Below are 22,855 nucleotides of genomic sequence, written 5' to 3'. Positions count from 1 at the left end.
CATCTGTCGCCTTTTTCTGGGTGGAAGGGCAGATACAATTCTAGATTTCAGATGGGAGGGTGGGGAATCCCCTAATCCAGAGTCGAAATGGTAGCCCAGGGATGCAGACTTCCTCCCTCCCTTTCTTTCTTCCTTCCTTCCCTTGTAAAGTGCCAGGCACATAGCAGGTGCTTAACAGATGCTTGAGACACAACTTAAACATTATCAGATCTTTTCATTAGGTCTTTTTTCCATCACGTCTGGCACTTCGTGACCCTTTGGGGTTTTCTTGGCAGAAATACTGGTAGTGGTTTGCCATTCCTTTCTCTAGATTATCAAATCTACAGGAAGCATTTTCTGATCCCCAAAGTGTCTGTGTTCTCCCTCTCAGACTGCCTTGTATTTAACCGACTTTGCTTTTTTTAAATTTTCTGCATGTGTACATATTTACATTATACATACCTCCTGGTTTTCTCCTCTTCCCCAACCCCCTTAGAATGTCAGTTTCTTGAGCCTCCAGACTGTTACATTCATGCATTTGTATCCCACACACAGTAGGCACTTGATAAATACTCATTGATTTCTCCTCTCCTGGTTCCCTCCCCAGACCTGAAGGCTGGCCTGTAGGTCTGCAGAGTGGGAATAAGGGACATATTGAAGACCTTGGAGCAGGAGATCCATTTCCACCCCCGCAACCCTGCGTCCTTAACCATGGTCCTTCCTCCTAAAACAAAGTTACATTTTTATGTCCAAGTATCTGTGTTTCCTTGGGGATTGAGGAGAAAGAAAGCCTGAATTCATCTGTTCAGGATTATTTTTAGGATTAGGTTTAAGATTGGGATTAGGCCCAGAATCATCTGGAAAGGGTTTCCATCATCATTGTTCAGTCATTTCCAACTATTTGTACCCCTGGCAAAGGTGACTGGAGTGGTTTGCCATTTCCTTCACCAGTTCATTTCACAGAGGAGGAAACTGAGGCAAATAGGGTGAAGTGATTTTCCCCAGGGTCACACAGCTAGTAAGTATCTGAGGTCATATTGGAACTCAGGTCTTCCTGACTCCAGGTCTGGCATTCCATCCACTTGGCCACCTAGCCACCCTCCCATCATCATGGCTAGTGAGAGGAAACCTCTGTAGAACCAAGGTTAGGGTTTGGTCAGAGGTGGATCTAGAAGAATGATACCATCTAGCCTCAAAACAGGAATTTCTGGCTTAGACATTTTGGACACCCCAGTCTTTGAGTTGGGATTTGGTTGAGTTGATCTGGGGAAAGGGACTCCTGTTTTTGCTGAATCTCACCAGAGGATTTCATCTTTTCATCTCTCCCTCTCTTTCCTGGATCTGGGCCAGTGTCTGCTGAGTTGAAGACTGGGGATACCCTAGGAATATATAGGCCTTCAATGCCTCTGGTTATTGTTTATAGTTTCCACTTTGCATTTTATTTTTTTTAACCTTTTATTGATATTTTCTGTTTCCTTTTTTTTTTTTTTTTGGTGAGGCAATCAGGGTTAAGTGACTTGCCCAAGGTCACACAACTAGTAACTGTCAAGTGTCTGAGGCTGGATTTGAATGCATTTTATTTTTACTTGTAAGTTGATTTTTTTCTCATGTGAATCTCAGTGCACTATTTTTCCCCTGAGCTGTCTGACCGAGGAAGAGAAGGGAACAACCATTTATTAAATGCCTACTGTGTGATAGGTACTGTGAAAAGAGTTATCTCAAGATTAGACTGGTCCCTGGTCCTCCCTTATTAGAAGGTAAGCTTTTTGAGGGCAGATGTTGTTTTTGCTTTTTCTTTGTATCTTTTGTGCCTGACGCCTAATAAAGACTTGTTGATTGAGTAATTGATTAGAGAACATAACTCAACATCCTGTGAAGGCCTGGAGAAGCCAGAGAGTTGGGGAAAAAAACCTGAAATCTCTGAATGACTCGGGCTAGGCACTGAGAGGGGAGACTGTCAACTGGCAAACTAAGTATTTATTAAGTGGGTCCTTTGAAGTAGATTCTGAGATGGAGAATTGAAGCTTGGGTGGGTCTTTTCCACTTTGAATCTGTAAACCAAAATCCTCCCAGACCCTCAGGCTCATAACCCAGGAGTCGTCCTGGATTAGTCATTATTGCTAGCTCCCCACATCCAAGCCGTTGCCAAGGCTCGCATTACAATGTCTCCCAAATACCCTTCTCTCCTCTGATAGCGATACCACCCTGATGCAGACCCTCATCACCTTGCCCCTGGATTACTGCAGTAACTGCTGGGGAGGGGTCTGCCTGCCTCAAGTTTTCCCCACTCCAGTCCAGCCACCAAAATGTTTTTCCTCAAGCACAGATCTGGTCATGTCACCACCCCCTCCTCAATAAATTAGTGGCTCCCGACCGCCTCCAGGAGCAAATACATCATCTTCTGTTGGGGCAGCTAGGTGGTGCAGTGGGTAGAACACTGGCCCTGGAGTCAGGAGGACCTGAGTTCAAATGTGACTCAGACACTTGATGCTTACTAGCTGTGTGACCCTGGGCAAGTCACTTAACCCCATTGCCTAGCCAAAAAAAAAATAATAATCTATTTGGCCTTCAAAGCCCTCCCTACCTGAGCCCCCTCCTCCCTTTCCAGCTTTCTCACCCCTTCCTCCTCTGTCTTGTCCTCTTCCATCCAGTGACACTGGCCTCCTGGCTGTTCCACCCATGACCCTCCATGTCTTGGCTTTTTTTCTGGCTGTATCCTATTCTGGGAGCGCTGCCCTTCCTCATCTTTGCCTCCTGCCTTCTCTGGCTTCCCTAAAGTCCCAGCTAAAATCCCACCATGTACAGGAAGCCTTTCCCAGGCCCCTGTCTATCGGTACATTGTTGTTTGCTGACTGTCTCCCCCCACCCCATTAGATTGTGAGCTCCTCAAAAGCAAGGAACAGCACCTGACATAGTGCCTGGCAATAGTTGGAGCTTAATAAATGGTTATTGCTGACTGATTAATAGACCTTGTGCTCCTTGAGGGGAGGGACTACTTCATTTTGGTCAGCACCCGGAGTGAGAATGTTTGTGGTCTTTACATAACTGACTCCATTTTAAAAAATATTCTTTTTTTAAAAGTTCTAAATGTTCTCTCTTTCCCCTGTTCAGAAGGCAGGCGATATGATACCAATTATACGTGTGAAGTCATGCAAAACATTTCTACATTAGCTATGTCACAAAAAAAATAAAGCAAGAAAAATTAAGAAAGTGAAAAAAATCTGCTTCAGTCTGCACTCAGAATTCATCAGTTCTCTCTCTAGAGGTGGATAATATTTTTCATTAAGAGGCCATCAGAATTGTTATGGACCATTCTATTGAGCAGAGTAGCTAAGTCTGATCATTGTACAATATTGCTGTTACTGTATGTGATGTTTTCCTGGTTCTGCTCATTTCATTTTGCATCAGTTCGCCTGTGTCTTCCCAGGTTTTTCTGAAACCATCCTGCTTGTCATTTCTTCCATCACAATCATGTATCACAACGTGCTCAGCCATTCCCCAGTTGATGAGCATCCCCACAATTTCCAATTCTTTGTTGCACACAAAGAGCTGCTATAAATATTTTTGTACAAATAGGTCCTTTTCCCTTTCCTTTGATCTCTTTGGGATACAGACTTAGTAGTATCATTACTGGGTCAAAGGGTATGCACCTACCTCCCAGGGTGATTGTGAGGATCAAATAAGATAATTACTGTAAAGTGCTTAGCACACTGCCGGGCACGTAGTAGGCACTGTATAAATATTAGCTACTATTGTTGTCGTACAGTAATGTCTGACTCTTTGTGACCCTGTGGACCATACTGTCTGTGGAGTTTTCTTGGCAAAGATACTGGAGTGGTCTGCCATTTCCCTCACTAATGGATTAGGGCACATCGAAGGCAAGTGACTCGCTCAGGGTCACACAACTAGGAAGTGTCTGAGGCTGGATTTGAACTCAAATCTTCCTGACTCTAGGCCCAGTGTTCTACCCACTGAGCCATCTAACTACCTCAAGTTATTATTATACCAAGATAAGCTCAAAGTGGGTTCATGATTTAGACATCATTAATGAATCATTAAGAAATTAGGTAAGCATGGAAAATATTACCCATCAGATCTATGGAGACGGCGTAGTTTTAAATTGTTCTCCAGAATGGTTAGACCAGTTCACATTTCCACCAGCAGTGCACCAGTGTCCCTGTTCTTATACCTCCCCTCCATCATTTGTCATTTTCATTTGCTGCCCATCTCAGCCGCTTTGATGGGTGGGAAGTGGTACCTCAAAGTTGTTTTAATTTGCCTTTCTCTCATTATTAGTGGTTTAGAGTGTATTTTTCACATGATTATTGATAGCTTTGATTTCTTCTTCTGAAAACTACCTATTCCTACCTTTTGACCATTTGTCAATTGAAGAAGGACTTTTATTTTTTATAAATATGGCTCAATTCCCCACTAATGCATTGTTGGTGGAGTTGTGAAATGATCCAGCCATTTTGGAGAACAATTTGGAACTATGCCCAAAGGGCTATAAAAATGTGCATACCCTTTGACCCAGCAATAGCATGTCTAGGGCTATATCCCAAAGAGATCATACAAATGGGAAAAGGACCCACATGTACAAAAATATTTATAGCAGCTCTTTTTGTGGTGGCAAAGAATTGGAAATTGAGAGGATGTCCATCAGTTGAGAAATGGCTGAACAAGTTGTGGTATACGAATGTAATGGAATACTATTGTGCTTTAAGAAATGATGAACAGGCTGACTTCAGAAAAACCTGGAAAGACTTGTATGGTCTGATGCTGAGTGAAGTGAGCAGAACCAAGAGAACTTTGTACACAATAACAGCCACGTTGTGCGATGACTAATATTGATAAACTTAACCCTTCTCAGCATTACAAGGATCTAAGACATCTCCAGAGGCCTCGGGATGGAAAATGCTGTCCACATCCAAAGAAAGAACTATGGAAGTCGAATCGCTATCACTTATTTTTACCTTCTGTTGAGTTGTGTTTCATCTTTCTGATGGTTCCTCCTATTGGTTTTAATTTTTACTTACAACTTCACTAATGTGAAAGTATGTTTAATGGGTGTGTAAATATAAAGCCTATATCAGATTGTGCACCGTCTTGGGGAGGGAGGGGGGAAGGAAGGGGGAGAAAAATTTTCAACTCAAAAGCATATGGAAGTGATTATTGATAAATCAAAATAAATTAATAAAATTTTTAAAAAAATATGGCTCAGTTCCCTACATATTTGAGAAATGAAACTTTTATTAGAGAAACTTGATGTAAAAAATTTTCCCCCCGTGTCTTTCTTCCTTGCTGCCTTGGTTTTGTTTGGGCAAAACCATATTAAGGTAATGTAATCAAAAGTATCCATTTTACCTCCCGTGACTCCATTTCTTGTTTGATCATAAACTCTTCCCCTATCCATAGATCTGACAAATGATATTTCCATACTCCCCTAATTTGCTTATGCTTTAAATCTAAATCATGAACCCATTTTTAACTTATCTTGGTATAATAATAACTAATAATAGTTAATATTTCCATAGTGCCTGCTATGTGCCAGGCACTGTGATAAACCCTTTACAATAATCATCACATTTGATCCTCATAATAACCCTGAGAGATAGGTGCTAGTATTGCTTTATGCCTAGTTTCTGCCAGACTGCTTTCCAGTTTTCCCAGCAATTTTTGTCAAATAGTGAATCCTTGCCCCAATAGCTGGGATCTTTAGATGTATCCAACTGTGGTCATTTTTGTGTGCCTAATCTATACCATTGATCATCTGCTCTATTTCTTAGCCAGTACCAGATTGCTATGATGATTACTGCTTAGTAATATAGTTTGAGATCTGGTTCTACTTGACCTCCTCCCTTTAATTTTTTTCGCCATTGGTTCCCTTGATATTGACCTTTTATCCCTCCAGATGATTTTTAAAATTATTTTTTCTAGCTCTATAAAATAATTCTTTGGTAGTTTGGCATTGAATAAGTAAATTAATTTAGTTGGTATTGTCATTTTTATTATACTGGCTTGGCCTATCCTTGAACAATGAACATTTCTCCAGCTGTTTAGATCTGTCTTCATTTGTGTGAAAAGTGCTTTACAGTTGTGTTAATATAGTTCCTGTGTGTATCTTGGCAGGTAGACTCCCAAATATTTTATACTGTCTTCAGTTATTTTAAACGGAATTTCTCTTTCAATCTCTTCCCGCTGTTGTTTTTGTTATAGATATAGTGAATTACTCTGATAGTTTTCTTAGTATTGAACTAGTCCTGCATTTCTGATGTAAATCCCAACTGATCATAATGTATGATCTTGCCAAGTATTTTGTTTAAAAATTTTGCATTTTAAAGAAATTAGTCTAGTTTTCTTTCTCTGTTTTTATTCTCCCTGGCTTAGGAGTCAAAACTATATTTATGATTCAGGACAGCGGTGCAGAACCTGCAGCCTCGAGGCCACATGTGGCCTCTAGGTCCTTGAGTGTGGCCTTTTGACTGAGTTTTAAGTTTTACAGAACAAATCCTCTTATTAAGGGGATTTGTTCTGGGAAGTTTGGATTCAGTCAAAAGACTACATGTGGCCTCGAGGCTGCAGGTTCCCACCTTTGTCTTAGGAAGAATTTGGTAGAACTCTTTCTTTACCTATTTTTTCAAATAGTTTGGAATTAATTTGGAAATAATATTAGAATTAATTGTTCTTCAAATGTTTGGTAGAATTCACTTGTAAATCCATGAAGTCCTGGATTTTTTTTTTCCCTAGGAAGCATAGTTATGGCTTGTTCAGTTTATTTTTTTTAAAGATAGAATTGTTTAAGTTTTATACTTCTTCTTCTATTAATCTGGGCAATTTATGTTTTTTTTTTAAATATTCACCTATTTCATTTAGATTGTCAGTTTTGTTGGCATGTAATTGGACAACAAAGCTCCTAATAATTGCCTTAATTTCATCCTCAATGATTGTGCTTTCACCCTTTCCATTTTTGATACTGGTAATTTGGTTCTAAGATATCTGAGAACTTTTCCTTTATAATTTCCTGAAATATGGTAGCTAGGTTCTTTTTTTGATTGTGGCTTTCAAGTACTCCAATAATTCTTAAATCATCTTTCCTTAACTTATTTTCCAGGACAGTTATTTTTCCTATGAGATACTTTACATTTTCTTCTATTTTTTTTAGTCTTTTGACTTTATTATTTCATGATGTCTCATGGAGTCATTAGCTCCCACTTGACTAATTCTAATTTTTAAGGAGTTATTTTCTTCAGTAAAGTTGTGTACCTCTTTTACCATTTGGCCAATTACTAATTATTATGGAAGTTGCTTTTCTGTAATAAGATGACTTAAGGGGTATAGCTTGATAATGGCCTATGTGCCCCAAATTTGATAAACAACTATTAATGACATATGTTCACCATAGTTAGTAAAACATTAATGAGATGTATTCCCCAGATCTGGTAAACAGCTAATAAAACGCTTGCTAATGATGTAACCTTTGATGCATATTTTCCTTTCACCATAAGCTTAGGTAATCGATCACCAGTCAGAATTTGAGTTTAACCAGCTAATGTCCATAGCTAGCACTGTTGGAAATCCACCAAAGACCCTTCCTCTTCTGACCCCTGTGTTTCTCTGCTTGAGACTCAAGCATCCCCATGTTTGCTTTCAGGCAGTACTGATTGGCTGGCAAAGATCTGCAGACCCTCCAGGCCGCCATCTTCAGGGAGGGAGACACACTGTTCCAGGTGGGCCAAGAGAGAACCTTCTCATTGAGGACTGGTAGGAGCTATGCTTACTGGGTAGCCCTAGGAAATTAGGTTCGTGGTTTGTTCCTAGTGGGGTCTCATAGAAAGTACAAATGATGGACCCCCTTTTCTCTAGATTGCCCTATGCGGGGTTGCCCGGTCGAGAGATGTCTCTGTCCAAAACTGAGTGATCAAAGTCTGTGCCCCAGCTCCTCGTCAGAATAAATCTACCTCTCATTATAATATTCATTCTTCTCATTAATTGTTAACCAGTCAGAGTCCTTCAGGAACACCCACTCTTCCAATGGCATATAAGCATCGAGTGGGTTCCATGAGGGGTCTTTGGCATTCGAGAGTGCCACTGACCCCTTTTATTAATTATCTGCTAGCATGATAAAATGATTAATTACCCAGAAGCTATGTCACTCCAACTTTTTATACATCACACATCACATTAGTTAGCATAAAGAAGGATAAACTGATCTTGTGCCTGTACACAGAAATGCAGTAGGTGCATTGCAGCTCCTATGCCCTGGCACACACTAGGTGCTTAATAAATGCTTATGGATCTATCAGGTAGATTAACACATAGAGACAAGATGTTGAATATATGTAAATATATAAAAACGAAAAACCCCATTATTTAAAAAGGCACTCTTGACAAGGACTTTATGGGCTAATATGAAGGGCACAGCCATTTTGGAGTTTTTGAAGTTCAAACAGTCCCAGTGCCTGGTCCCAGGCTAGCACAGACACCTGCATTGATGGGAGCAGCAGAATATAATATAACCAGGACCCTCCTGGGTTGGGTTCCTTAGCATCCTCTGAGCAGTGGGCCACACAGTGGACAGGTATGTCTATAAAAGATCTCAGATGTAGAACTAAAACGTGTTTTAAGAGTTCATCAAGTCCAACCGCCCATTTTGCAGATGAGGAAACTGAGGCACAGAGTCCAAGTGACATACCCAAGGTTATACAAATGTGTCTGAGGTGGGATTTGAACCCAGGCCCTCCTAATTCCAAGTCCACTCAAATTCCAAACAGTCTCCCTTCAGTAAATCTCATCCACTCTACTGGACTGACCCCGAGGTCCACAAACAAGGCTCCTGAGGTGCTGGCTGGCCGTAGTAGGGGGTCTCAGTAGAAGGAAGAAGGTGGCTCTGTGGTTCTTGAGATCAGCAGCCCAGAGTCTGAGCCCAGCTCTGCTACTGGGTGAGTGCCGTGTGACTGAGGGGCCCTGGAGTAATAATACACACACAGCCCCTGGAAGCCTCAAACCTGACCAAGGACGCAAAATGTGGTTAGTGTGAGCGCCCCACTGGCTGCAGTGTGTCCATCCCTACAGGGTGTGTGTGTGTGTATGTGTGTGTGTGTGTGTGTGTGTGTGCGCATGCACACTGAGGACACAAGTGTCACTGGGGCACAGACTGGAGGTGGGTGGGTGAGCCAGGAGCAACGCTGGCTCCAGAAGGCCCCTCTGAAAGTGAACGAGTATCCTCTGGGCCCGGCCCTTCTGGCTCCTTCCTATCAGCACGGAAGCAGGGATTGTCCACCTGGAAGGTGGCCAGAGCCAGGAAGCGTCAGGAGGAGAGGTAGAAACCTCACATACCAAGAACTCTACAGGAAGCTGGGTTTTCAACATTTATTCCAGGGATCCAGAGGAAGAAAAGGAGGTCTCCTCAGAAGACCCTCGGGGGCTCAGGTTGGGGGAGGGCCGTTGACGTAGTTGAGGACGAGGTGCAAGGGCCCACGGAGCCGAGGAGGGGGGCAGTGAGGCCCCCCGGGGGGCGGGAGAAGACATGCGACCCCCAGCAGGAGCAGAAGCAGCAGGAAGAGTAGGGTCCGGCGGGTCCAGCGGGGCCGAGCTCCCCCCTCCTTATGACCCCCAGAGCCCAGAGGGATCTGCACAGTCACGTTTCGGAGGCTTGGTTGCTCCCTGTCCTGAGTGTGGAAAGAAGACCGGGAGGGGCCCCACGGCCTGTGGGACCACACCTGCAGCAAAAAGTGCAGAAGCTGAAAATCCAGAAAGACTTCTCCGCAGTCCAGAGCCCCCGAGCGTGTCAGGCCAAGGGTCAGATCACTGGCATCCCCACTCCCCCCCAGTGCAGGATCAGAGACGAAATGAGAGATGACACCCAACATGGCAGAGACAGATGTGGGCTCCCCAAGGGCAGCCCTCCCCTTCTCCCCCTGAATCTCTAGTGATCTTCTAAGAGTCTTTCTCCAGGCCGTCTTCTCTCTCTCTGTCTCTCTCATTCTCTCTCTGTCTCTCATTCTCTGTCTCCCTCTGTCTCTCTTATTCTCTGTCTCTGATTCTGTGTCTCTCTATCTCCCTCTCTGTCTCTTTCTGTCTCCGTCTCTCTCATTCTCTCTGTCTCTCATTCTGTGTCTCTCTGTCTCCCTCTGTCTGTTTCTGTCTCTCATTCTCTGTCTCTCATTCTGTCTCTCTGTCTCCCTCTCTGTTTCTGTCTCTCATTCTCTCTCTGTCTCCCTCTCTCTCTGTTTCTGTCTCCCTCTCTCTCTGTCTCCCTCTGTCTCTCTCATCCTCTCTCTGTTTCTGTCTCTTTCCCCTCTTCTTTCTTCCCCATTCTCCACCACTCCCACCCCTGCATGAGATAGATATGGGAAGGGCCAGGGAGAGCCACAGAAAGACAGTGGAACAAATGTCGGAGAGGAAGAGAGGACAGACAGACACGGAGACAGAGACTCAGGGGATCAGAAAGCTGGGGACGGGGCTCCCAGGAAAGACAGATAGAAAGGCATCACAGGAGGATTATGGGAGAGACAAAGGTCTCCCTGGGGAGGGTCATCAGAGACAAAGGGAAGGAGACAAGACTGGAGAGAGGCAGACATTGCATGAGGCCGTTCTAAAAGACAGCAAACTCTCTCAGGGGTGGGGTATCCGAGCTGAGCCAGAAGAACCCGTCCTGAAGTCTGGACCCCTAAGCCCCGTTCCCCATCCTCTGATGCTGTGTGCCCCAGACCCTGGCCCTGGCCCTCCAAGGCCACACTCCTGAGACGGAGAGAGGCCACCACCCCGCCCCTGCCCCGGCCCAGCTCTCACTCACCGCCAGGGGCTCAGCACGTCCACACACTTCACAGGGAGACCCCGGTGTCCAGACTCTCCTGCTCCTGAGGGCACCCAGCCACCCCACATCCCCAGTGGGGTCCCATTCCAGCTCGGCTGTGGGACCTTCCAGCGGGGGACCACCCCTCTCTCTCCCAATCCCAACCCTTGGGCCAGGCCCAGGCCCATCTGAGTCAGTATCTGAGTCTGGCTCCTGGATTGAGGCAGGGTCCTCAAACACCTGGAAGCAGAGGTCAAGGATCAGAGGGGCTGGGGGAATCACAGATGGCTATAGTGGGGAGGGGGAGGGCATAAGCAGATGATGCTAAGAGTCAACAGGGACAGGGTCCCAGTGGGTTACATTTGGAAGGGCCGGGATCAGAGAGGGGTCAAGGTTAAAGAGCTGTCAGGGATCACAGCTGACTGAGGGGAGGCACTAGAGCCTCAGTGGTCCGTACCAGGCTGTAGGCAATCAATCGGCCACGATGCCGACTGAGGCGTCGGAAGATGCCCTCATAGTGGGCAGTTGGGGCCGGCCCGCCCTCCTCAAGGGTGGCTGTGCTCCAGGGTTCTCTCCTTCGCATCGGACCCTCCCCCCGACACCAGCAGGACCCTGGCCTGCTCTGCTTCTGGCTGATCATTAACCAGGAAGGCCTAGGGGGAACCCAGTTCCTAGAGACCAGTCCTTCCCCCCAATCCTGAGAGACCCCGGTCAGCTGGCACCTCTACATGGGCCCACGCTTCCAGGATAGGCTTGGCCCACCATCTCAGGCACCCAGGTGTCTGGGACCACCAGCCCCTCTCTTCCTTATCTGGAACAGGCTGCCATCCCCTCAGGGACCCAAGTGGGCAGCACCCTCACAACTCTCCTAGAACCCCAGTGGCCAGGCCTCCATCTCCTCCCATGAGGACCCAGGTATGCAGCAGTAGTCCCTAAACCAACCCTCAGGAGGCCCAAAGGTCTAGGTCCCATCCCCTGCACCCTCAGGGTTTGGGGGTACCCACTCATGGACTCAGGTGTCAGCCTCTTGTCCCAGCTAGGCCAGTCACAGGTGTGGAGATCTCCTCCAAGGACCCTGAGGGCACAGCACAGATCCACCATCCTCCCCCTGGAGTCCAGTTCTGTAAGTTTTCCTAGACTTTCCCTCCCAAGCCTCTCCCCGAAACCTTCCCACCTGAAAGCCGGCTTGCCAATCTCCTCCTCTTCTCCCTCCCCACCATACCTGCAGCTGCAGCGTCAGGTAGGACCAGCAGCTACTCCCGGCAGGGGCCAAGGTCCAGGCATCTGCTGCAGGGAGCGGCAGTGGGAAGGTTCAGGGTGTCCAGGTCCAGGAGGGGCCTCGAGGGCCTGGCGGGGAGGAGGAAGCGAGAAGGGGAATTTGGATACAAGAGTTAAGGGGGAAAGAATTGGGATTCTGGGTGCCAGCCTCCCGAGGGGCAGCTGCCAGGGTCCCTGATGACACCTGGGACCTACAGGGACGGGGGCTGGAAGGGGGTGGGGCATTTCTTGCTAGGTGCCCCCGCCTGGGACCCAAGCATCCTATCTCCCAACTTTCTATCCTCCAAGGAAAAGGACCAGCCCCTTCACAGGGATCTCCAGTCTCACCCAGGACGGGGGTGTCTCCTCAGGGAGGCCTGAGACCTTTCCCTTCCCCTTCCCCTTCCCCTTCCCCTCCCCCGAACTGGGGTGGAACCAGCACCAGGAAACTCGATGCCCAGCTCAGGTGACGCTTGGGCAAGTTAACCCCTTCACTCCTGAAGACTGACCTTCCCTCTGGCTCCTGGGGATCTTGAGGTCCACTTCCTGCAGGGACTCAAGCTCTCGGTCCCCCCTACCCCAGGCTCTACATCCTCCCTCAGTGACCAGGTGTCTGCCCCACCCCCAGCCTCTGCCTCCTCCCTCAGTGACCAGGTGTCTGGTCTCCTCCACCCCCAGCCTCTGCCTCCTCTGTCAGTGACCAGGTGTCTGCCCCCCACCCCAGCCTCTGCAGGCATCTTGCCCACCTCCCCGTGCCAGCCTCCTTCAGGATACCTGCACTTGCTGCCAACCCCGCCTCTGCAGGGATAAAGGTCTCCACCCCCCAATAAATCTAAAAGCTCGAGGTAATTGTAGTTTATTCCTGAACCAGGATGGGAACTTGGCAGGCAGAATCATCTCCCCAGTGACTGGGATGGGGCTGTTTTCTCCCTAAATTCTTTCTGCTGACTCAGAGCCAGGAGTCTTGAGGCAGACAGGAAAAGTTGTATGATGAGCTGGCTTCTTGGTGCCGGGAGATCCCTGGGTTCACTTGGTGCTTAGGGATTTCTTGCTCAGCAAGAGGCTGGTCCGGAGCACTCGAGGGACCCTTCGAATAGTGAGGGAGATGCGTGTGCCCCGGGGCAGCAGGGCGTCAGGCTGGGCTGAGGGGCAGGCAGCAGCATTGGCCACAGGGGTCTCAGTCAGAGAGTCTATCAGCGTGGGGCGGATGCCATGGAGAAGGTGAGTGTAAGCTTCACCTCGGAGGACCAGGAGGCTTCGAGGCTCCACTAGCAGCGAGAACTTGGGGAGAGGCTGGGGCTGGAGAGAAGAAAGGGCAAGGGTGGAGGCTGCGCCCGTCAGGCCTGGCGGGCTCCAGAGGGTCCCAACCCCCTCCCTTCGCTGGCCCCTCACCTGCTCCTCACGCAGGTCCTTCTCCAACTCAGGCCCTCGGGGCAGGTACATATCCAGGATGGTGTGGGAGCCCAGGCTGATGGTGCTGACCGTCGGGTAGTACAGAGGGCCATCCTCATGGGGCTAGGGGGTAGGCAGAGCCACAGTAGGGAACTCATGACCCAGACCTCAGACCCTGCAGGTGGGGGCAAGTCTATCTGGAGGGCACTTACAGGAATAACTACGGAGCACACAGTGGGTATGTTGGGATGGGAGGGGCACTCCGAGCATATTCAGGGAGGATGTCTGAGGCTTCCCCGAGGGGAACACCTGGGGAGGGCACATTCAGGGCCTCTCTTCTTGCTCCACAGGATGCTGACAGCCCTGGACAGTCTCTCCTCTGACCTCCATGCCCCCCGCCTCTCTACTGATCTGACCACTCCATGACTTGGGCATACATCTGCCTCAACATCTTCCTGGCCAGCCTCGCCCAGACCTCCTGCCCCCCGTCAGCTTTGGGGATTTCAATTCAGGCCTCACATTTCCTGGGTCTCCTTGGCACTCCACCCCAGCCAGCTGGTCCCCCCAAGCCCTCACTATCACTCTCTGAAGCTGCACCCCAAGATTCAGAACTCCTAGTGTCCTCTCTGGCCAGAACCAGAGGTTCTTCCTTGTTCCCCTGCCCACTCTTCAGCTAGGTGGCACAGTGGGCAGTCAGGAAGAGCCGAGTTCAAATCCTGCCTCAGATGATTACTGTGTGATCACTTAACTGGTCTGTGCCTTGGTTTCTCCATCTGTAGAGCTAGGATCATAAGAGCATCTCCCTCCCTGGGTTGTTGTGAGAATCAAAGAAGTTACTACATGTAAGGTGTCATTTTTTAACAGGCCTTGCCCTCCAGGAGTGGGCATTCCACTGGTGCCCAGAGGGCTTTCTGTCTCTTGGTCTCTGTCCAGGCTCTCCGTAGCTCCAGCCACAGCCCTGTCAGTCACCTCCTGTCTCTGGCACCTTCAGTCCCTCCGGTTCCTTCCCTTCAGCCTAAGATCGCAGCCCTGTCTCCCAAGCCTAAAACAGAAGACCCTCCCCGGGCTCTGGAGCCTTCTTCTCCCTCCCCTCCCAGCTGACTTCTCCACCACTGACTCCTCTGATCCCCCTAGGATCTGCCTTCCGGCCCCCATCCCTCTCCTGGAAGTCAACTCTCAAAGGTCACCTAATCACCCCATCCCCTTTTAACTAAGCTCTTAGGCATTTCTTTAGGGCCTGACCCTAAGGATTACTTCCTCCTTCCAGATTCTTCTCCACCCTCGGCTGAGTAGAGATGCCCCAGCACTTCCCCTAGTTCTGCTCTTTGGACCTTCCCCTGGTTCTCAGTTCTCCTCCTACACCCCCTAGGTTGGAGGCTTCATTAGGGGCTTTCTTCTCTTTCATCCACTCCCTGGACTGGAATCAACTCAATGAAGATGAGCCCCTGATGTGCAGCCCGTCTGACCTTTTCATTCCCTCCCAGATATGGCAGCTCCCCAGGATGGTGTCTGGAGAGCGCCTGGGGCAGGCCTGCACAACCTGGGCCCTCAGGTCACTTGCAGCACTCGGAAAATGTAGAGGAAAACATCCTTTGCATGAAGAGGAAATCTTTTGGCCTACTGCAAGTGGCCCTCCGGCTGTAAGCTGGCCCCAGGTTGTGCAGACCTGGCCTGGAGGATGCCCACTGGAGAGGGTGTCAGGAGATCCACTGTCTGAGGGTACAAAGAAGATTACACACCTGTGTATTCAGGGGCTCTGACTTCCCATGATGCCCTCTCTGTGAGTACAGTGGCTGGGTGCGAGAAGGTTACACATTCATATGATCAGGGGCTCTGACTTCCCATAGTGCCCTCTCTGCGGGTACAGTGGCTGGGTGTGAGGTTACACACTCATAATCAGGGGCTCTGACTTCCCATGATGCCCTCTCTGTGGGTACAGTGGCTGGGTGTGAGGTTACACACTCATAATCAGGGGCTCTGACTTCCCATGATGCCCTCTCTGTGGGTACAGTGGCTGGGTGTGAGGTTACACACTCATATATTCAGGGGATCTGACTTCCCATGATGCCCTCTCTGTGGGTACAGTGGCTGGGTGTGAGGTTACACACTCATAATCAGGGGCTCTGACTTCCCATGATGCCCTCTCTGTGGGTACAGTGGCTGGGTGTGAGGAGGTTACACACTCACATGTTCAGGGGCTCTGACTTCCCATGATGCCCTCTCTGTGGGTACAGTGGCTGGGTGTGAGGTTACACACTCATAATCAGGGGCTCTGACTTCCCATGATGCCCTCTCTGTGGGTACAGTGGCTGGGTGTGAGGTTACACACTCATAATCAGGGGCTCTGACTTCCCATGACGCCCTCTCTGTGGGTACAGTGGCTGGGTGTGAGGAGGTTACACACTCACATGTTCAGGGGCTCTGACTTCCCATGATGCCCTCTCTGTGGGTACAGTGGCTGGGTGTGAGGAGGTTACACACTCACATGTTCAGGGGCTCTGACTTACCATGATGCCCTCTCCTGGCCGGTACTCATTCACCAGCACATGATTAGCTTGGGCACCCCCGAAGAGGCCGAGACTAGAGACAGTATCCACCCAGTGCTGAAGCCACCGAGGCAGCTGCTCAGGGACCATCCCCTTTGGGTGGGGGAGCCCACCTGGGGAGGATCAAGGCAGAGGCAGAAGAAGGATGTGACCTGTCACTCCCAGGGAGCAAGGGAGTCTCTCCAGCCATTCCTGGGACCACAGAAGGCCTCTAGACGAGGCCCAAGTAGCTTGGCAGGGTTGAGATCCAGAGCCCCGGACACCCACCCTCTCCCTCCGGATCCCACCTGTGGGTGTGTGTTCATGGGGGGGGTCAGGGGAGCACTCACCCCAGTTCTGTAATTTCCGCCCAGAAAGCTGTGTCCATTTGGGCTTTGGAGCCTCATACACCTAACAGGGGTGATCAAAGCGTGACCACAGCATGACCCTGGCCAGACCCAATCCAATGACAACATGCCAGGCATTGTGCAAGGGCCAGAGATACAAAGGAGACCTATGAACTGTCCCTGCCCTCAAGGAGAGTACAAATATGTACACACACTAATGTGAGGAGAGAAGAGAATGCTAACAACCAGGGGGACCAGGAAGAGCCTTCAAGGAATAAATGCTTGTGGAAGGAAGGGAGGGAGCGCGGGGTGGGCAGCCTGTACAAAGGCACACAGGTGGGAGATGGATTTCCACAATAAAAGAACAGCAAAGGGACCAGGAGCTGAAGTGTAGGAGTTTGGAGACAGGAATCAGCCGTCACCTGTCGGAGCAGCTGGGTCTCTTCTTGCTCAGAGATGAAATCTGGGACATAGTAGATGATGGGTGGAACCTGTGTGTGGGAGGCAGAGGGAAGGAGAAAGAGAGAGAGAGAGAGAGAGAGAGAGAGAGAGAGAGAGAGAGAGAGAGAGAGAGAGAGAGAGAGAGAGACAGAGAGACAGAGAGAGAGAGACAGAGAGACAGAGAGACAGAGAGACGGAGATGTGAGGCTGACCTGGAAGCGGGCCTGCCTGCCCCTTCTCAGGCTCCTCCCTCACCTGCTCTACCCTGAAGGGCTCCAGGGAAGGTATCACCGCATCCAACTCGTCCATTGCTGCTGGGGAAGGCAGGAAAACAGAGGTCACCGTTGCTCCCCTCCATTTCCTTCTCAGCTTCCCCCACCACCAGTGACCTTCAAACACTGGCCCCATTCCCTGCCCCCATCCTATCTCCTCCACCCCCTCCCCCCAACCATCCTGGACCATTCTTCATCCCCCATAACCCTTCCCCCATTCCAAGACCTGTCTCCCACATTATTAACCCAGACCAACCCGTTCTCCCCAGCCCTCAATTCCTTTCCCATCCCAGATCAACTCCCCAACCCATTCTCAGTCCCCTCCAAACCATCCCGTCCCCCATATCCCTTGCCTCCTCCCCCAACTATTCTGGACCAATCCATTCTTCCCCACCTAGAACTAATTCTCTACTCCAACACTCCTGGACCAATGCTCCCCTCCCCCTTCTTCCCGTCCCTCCAACCTCCTCCCTGCCCCACTATCCTGGACCAATCCATCCCAGGACCATTCCCCCAACCTCCGCCCTCCCCCCCCAATCCCGGACCAAACCATTCTCCGCTTCCCCCGTCCTGGATCAAACCATCCTTCGCCGCCACCCCTATCCTGGGCCAAACCACTCCCCGCTTCCCCCCCACCCCCCCCCGCGCCCATCCTGGATCAAACCATTCTTCGCCGCCACCCCATCCCGGGCCAAACCACTCGTCGCTTTCCCCGCCCTTCCTCAACCAAACGGTTCCTCGCCACCACCCCCATCCCGGACTAAACCATTGGTCGACGTACACCCCTCTTTCAACTAAGTTCACTCACAAATCTTGCACCAACCCACTCCCTCCCTCCTCTCCTAGGACGAGTTCATCTGCTGATCCCCACAATTAATTTGTTCCCTGTTAGTAAACCACTTCGCGGCCTCCATCCCGCTTGGGTCTCACCCTCAGCCGGCCAGCGGCCCGGATTGGTTCGGTCTTCTGTCTCGATTCTATTTTCACCCCTCGCGTTGTTCTCTCAATGGTCTCGAACACGGCCTTCGCGACTTCCGGACTCTGAGACAGACACATGTTCTTTCCAATGGACGGTTCGCGGCCACATTCTTGCCCAATCGTGTGTCTGGATACTACCGGGGCCCGCCCCCCCACCTCCTTCTCTACTCTCCCCCCAGGGAAAGGCGGTGTTCCAGAGAGCCTGACCAATGAAACATGGAGGAGGCGGGGTTCCTCTCAGAACTGTCCAATCCTAGGGAACCCAAACTGCCCTCTCCCTTCTCCTTACTCTTCAGTCAGTCAATGGAAAGAATACGGAGGCGGGCTTTGTTCAGATCTTGGCCAATCGCCATGCTTGCACCTCTCAGCTTACCCCCCCCTCCACTATCCCTCTCTTCACGTGTCTGTGCTTCAAGCCCAAGGACCAATGAGAAAGCTTTAAGATCTGGAAAAAAAGACACATCATCTTACGTCACGTCGGGTGGTCTTAACGGTGCTAGCCATATGTTTAGTGTACAAATGTCAAGGAAAGCCTTCAGTTTCCTCATCTGTAAAATGAGGATCATAGTATCTGTATTACCTTATTATGAGAATAAAATTAAAATGTTAAAAGTTGTACAAATAAAGCCTTGGGTAACAGCCAGATTATGATGTCATCAACATCATCATATTCGTCTCATTCTCATCTTTTATTTTTGAGGGAGTTCCAACAGAAACACTTCTGGAACGAATACCCCCTGTTTCGTTGTAATTCTTGTTTTATATTTATAGGCTATAGGGTATGTGGATAAAGTGACTATATTTGATAATTAGATTAAAAGGGTTGCAATAGAAGCTCCTCTTTAGGACTCATATCTCTGGGATAAGTCCAGTAGCAGACAGTCTGTCAATAAACATTAAGCACCTGCTGTGTGCCAGGTATTTTGCAAACATTCACTTTGTGAGAGATGATCTCTCAGAAGTGAAGCCTCCTCAAAGGGTCATTAGTCCTTGTTAATGGTTCTGGTTTGTTGCTTTTGAGTGGTACATGTGTACCAACACTAAGTGAAGACCCCTCAGAATACGAGACCCCCTCCCCTACTCTTAAACTCCTGAGCCATAAGAACATCCTGTCTATCTCATCCTCTAGCTAGTTATGTGACCTTGGGTAAAAGGCTGCTGAAACTGTGAGGCCCTGAAAAGGGGAACATGCTAACATAATTTCTATACCTCTTTGTTCTCTCTGTTACTGGAGTAGTTTTTACACGAATAGATTGTACACCTGAGGCTCAGCCAATGAGCTGACGGGAAGTGGGTTAGGATGGGCTGCTGCATTAGTGTCTATATAATCTTGCCTTAAACAAAGAGCACTTGTACTCTTGGGGCAGCTTAGGCAGCACGGAGGTGCCCTTTCTTGAGAAAGTATTCAATAAGGAGATTTCTCCTTTTTGCACTTTTGTCAAGACTGTGGTTTTTAATTTGGGTAGGTGGTCTCTGTCCCACACAACTTGTTTAAAAAAAATCCCACAACCCCTGGGAGGTAGGTGCTATTATTATCCCCATTTTACAGTGTAAGAAACTGAGGCAAACACAGGCTAAGCGACTTGCCTAGAGTTACACAGCTAACAAGTGTCTGAGGCTGTATTTAGAATTTAGATCATCCTGATGCCAGGCCCAGTGTAACACCACTCAGCACTCTCATGTAGTTGGGGGACCAGATTATGAAGGGCTTCAGATACCAAACAGAGCATTTTTGTATTTGATCCTGGAGATGACAGGAGACACTGAAATTTACTGCATAAATAAATTTATATGGTAAATAAACTTTTAGCAGTTATACGGTCAGACCTACACTAGAAAAATCCCTTTAGTGGCTAAATGGAGGATGGACTGAAGTACGGGGAGACTTGAGGCAGGCAGACCCGCCAGCCACTACTGCGATGGTCCAGGCATGAGGTGATGAGGGTCCACATCGGAGAAGTGACAGAGTCAGAGGAAAGAAAGGAGGGGTCCAGGAGAGATGTTGCAGAGGCGAAATCTACAAGAGATATTGCAACTGTGAAATTAACAGGCCCTGGGACCATATCTGACATGGGGGATGGAGGAGAGTGATTCCTTTGTTGTGAGCCTAAAGGACGGGAGGATGCTGTTGCCCTCTACAGGAAAAGGGAAGGTGGGGAGAGAAGGTTTAGTGGGGAAGGTGATGAATTCTGTTTTGGACATATTGAGTTTAATTGGACATATTGTCTGCTGGACATTCAGTTCTAAATGTGTGAGACACAGTTGGAGATGGGAGATTGGAGGTCAGCAGAGAGATTGCGGCAGGAAAGGTAGATTTGAGAATCATCAGCATAGTAATGATAACTTAAACGTGGGGGGTGATGAGATCCCCAAGTGAAATAGTATGGAGAGAAGAGAAGAGGCGCAGGACAGAGCTGTGAGAGATACCTGTAGTGAGGGGGCAGGCGAGATATAGATGAAGAAAGACCCAGCAAAGGAGACAAAGCAAGACTGGTCAGACAGGATGATATATCAAGTTAACAAGTATTTGTTAAGCATTTACTTTGTTCTAGGCACTGTACTAAGATTCAACATAAGGTAAAAAACAGTCCCTACTTCAAAGGAATGTAAAATCTAATAGGTGAGACAACAGGCAAACAACTACATACAAGCAAGATGTATAAAAGAGATAATTTGGAGATATTCTCAGAGTGAAGGCACTAGCATTGAAGGTGATCTGGGAAAACTTCTTGCAGAAGGTGGGATTTAGCTGATCAGAGCCTTGAAGGAAGCCAGGAAGCAGAGGTAGAAAGGGTTTACTCTAAGCATCAGGAACAGTGAGAAGTCACAAAGTGGGGAGACAGTGTTAAGCTACAGATAAAGAGATGGATCATTATGTTGGCGGACAATAAGTAGACCGGTATGCATGGTGGCACAGGGGATAGAACACCAGATCTGGAGTCAGGAAGACCTGAATTCAAATCCAGCCTCGGACATTCACCGGCTACGTGATCCTGGACAAGTTACTCAATCTGTGCCTCAGTTTCTTCATCTGTAAAATGGAGATAACAATGGCATCTTCCTCCCAGGAAGGGCTGTCATAAGGATTAAATGAAGTAAAATAGGTAAAGAGCTTTGTAAATGTTAAAATAAAATAATATAAATAAAAATAAGGTGCTATTATAAAAATATAAAATATAAATATAAAATGCTATTATAAAAATATAAATATGCTATTGTAAAGATATAAAATAAATATAATGTATAAATAAAATATAAATATAAAATGCTATCATAAAAATATAAAACATAGATAAAATATAAATAAAATATAAAATGCTATTATAAAAATATAAAGTAAAATACAAAATGCTATTATAAAATGTAAAATAAATATATGAGTATAAAATGCTATTATAAAAATATAAAATATAAATGTAAAAATGCTATTATAAATGTATACAATTAATAGTATATAAGTAAAATATAAATGTAAAATGCTATTATAAAAATACAAAATAAATATACAAATATAAAAGTGGCATTATAAAAAATAAATTTAAATGCTGTTATGAAATATAAAATAAATATACAAATATAAAATGCTAGTATAAAAATAGAAAATAAACATAAAAATATAAAATGCTAGTATAAAAATAGAAAATAAATACAAAAATATAAAATGCTATTATTATCATTATTATGATTAATGCATCAACATTGTGTTTGGGCGCTAGTGGGCAGCAGTTTTTTCTGTGAAAATACTCTAGTTCCAGTACAACTTATTTGTTGCACTCTCAAAAATAGCTTGGTGTCTCTATTTGTAGCTCAGGGATTTGTCATCTGTTAATCTATGAAGGTTAGTGAGCATCTGGTATCTAATTCTGCCCACATGATAATTTCTTTCTAGGTATTACATTTTTGTACCCTGTGGGCATACATGTATAATTTCTACTGTTTCTTTGCAACAGCACAGCTGGGCTCTTAAAAGATCATCTCTTTGTAATTTCTGGTGGTGAAAACCTAACCCTAAGTACTGTCCTATATCTGTCTATTTCTGTAAAGAAAACCACAGGATTCAGCCATTTGCTCCACGTATGCATACAGCCCAAGAAAGGCCTTTTGATTCAATTCTTGTATCCTCACCCTTCAGCACTGCTAGGTGGTGCCACGGTGCATAGAGCACTGGGCTTGACTGGTAAGAAGACCTGAGTTCAAATATGACCTCAGATGCTTATTAGCTGTGTGACCCTGGACAAGTCACTTAACTCTGTCTGACTCAGTTTCCTCATCTGTAAAATGAACTGGAGAAGAAAATGGCAAACCATTCCAGTATCTCTGCCAAGAAAACCCCAGATGGGGGCACAAAGAGTCAGACATGACTGAACAACAATAACAAAAGTCATGGCCAGGCAATTATAGGCAACAATTTTGTTCTTGTCCTGTTTGTTGTTGAATTCTCCCCGGCATTGTGGTATGGAGAGGAATTATTAATTATTGTTATTATTATGACCTTCTACCTGGAGGAATACAAGAGCATGGTGATATGAGGCAGGAGACAGTGCTTCCCTAACACCTGGAGGACGAGGGAAGGCTTTTGGAGCAGGTGGTGCCGGAGTGGCGGCTGGAGTGTTTTAAGTAAGGGAGAGGAGGCGTTGTAGGCACCGGGGCCCCACTCACTGAGCTGGTGCCAATGCATGGGGCCGAAGGAGGAGCATCAAGGTTGGGAAGCCGCTGATAGTCTAATTTGTCCAGAGTCGGTGATGAGGCTTAAGGTGAAATCCATCTGGCAAGGAAAGTAGAAGCCAGATTGTGGAAGAGCCAGGCTGATACATTTGGATCTAATCCTAGAGGCAGTAGGGAGCGGCGTGGTCAGGGCTGTGTTCTAGG

At 47.5% G+C, this 22,855-nt stretch overlaps 2 protein-coding genes across 8 annotated transcripts; both read right to left on the bottom strand.

Moving 5' to 3' along the window:
• Positions 1-9,334: 9,334 nt before the first annotated feature.
• On the bottom strand, positions 9,335-12,765 carry SYNE4 (spectrin repeat containing nuclear envelope family member 4). Of its 3 annotated transcripts, none has more exons than XM_020977673.2 (6): positions 12,380-12,765; positions 11,997-12,121; positions 11,779-11,849; positions 11,232-11,427; positions 10,775-11,014; positions 9,335-9,698 (listed from the first exon to the last, which is right to left on the bottom strand). In XM_020977673.2, exons 4-6 carry the CDS (start codon positions 11,412-11,414, stop codon positions 9,405-9,407), a joined length of 717 nt encoding a protein of 238 aa, XP_020833332.1. In that variant the 5' UTR covers positions 11,415-11,427; positions 11,779-11,849; positions 11,997-12,121; positions 12,380-12,765; the 3' UTR covers positions 9,335-9,404. The 3 variants fall into 3 exon arrangements, with proteins under 3 accessions (XP_020833332.1, XP_020833335.1, XP_020833328.1); XM_020977676.2 differs by having other exon boundaries at positions 12,541-12,765; XM_020977669.2 differs by having other exon boundaries at positions 11,997-12,765.
• Positions 12,766-12,871: 106 nt separating this feature from the next.
• ALKBH6 (alkB homolog 6, nucleotide demethylase) lies at positions 12,872-18,067 on the bottom strand. Of its 5 annotated transcripts, none has more exons than XM_020977538.2 (8): positions 17,939-18,067; positions 16,992-17,050; positions 16,718-16,786; positions 16,299-16,359; positions 15,931-16,082; positions 15,163-15,216; positions 13,424-13,546; positions 12,872-13,330 (listed from the first exon to the last, which is right to left on the bottom strand). In XM_020977538.2, exons 2-8 carry the CDS (start codon positions 17,043-17,045, stop codon positions 13,058-13,060), a joined length of 786 nt encoding a protein of 261 aa, XP_020833197.1. In that variant the 5' UTR covers positions 17,046-17,050; positions 17,939-18,067; the 3' UTR covers positions 12,872-13,057. The 5 variants fall into 5 exon arrangements, with proteins under 5 accessions (XP_020833197.1, XP_020833194.1, XP_020833198.1 ...); XM_020977535.2 differs by having other exon boundaries at positions 16,992-17,047; XM_020977539.2 differs by lacking the exon at positions 17,939-18,067 and adding an exon at positions 17,559-17,579 and having other exon boundaries at positions 16,992-17,047.
• Between the last annotated feature and the right edge of the window lie 4,788 nt (positions 18,068-22,855).

This window comes from Phascolarctos cinereus, unplaced genomic scaffold, assembly GCF_003287225.1.
Source record: "Phascolarctos cinereus isolate Bilbo 61053 unplaced genomic scaffold, phaCin_HiC Scaffold_726;HRSCAF=1367, whole genome shotgun sequence".
Classification (NCBI taxonomy): domain Eukaryota; kingdom Metazoa; phylum Chordata; class Mammalia; order Diprotodontia; family Phascolarctidae; genus Phascolarctos; species Phascolarctos cinereus.
This window is presented reverse-complemented; position numbering and strand designations above follow the sequence as displayed.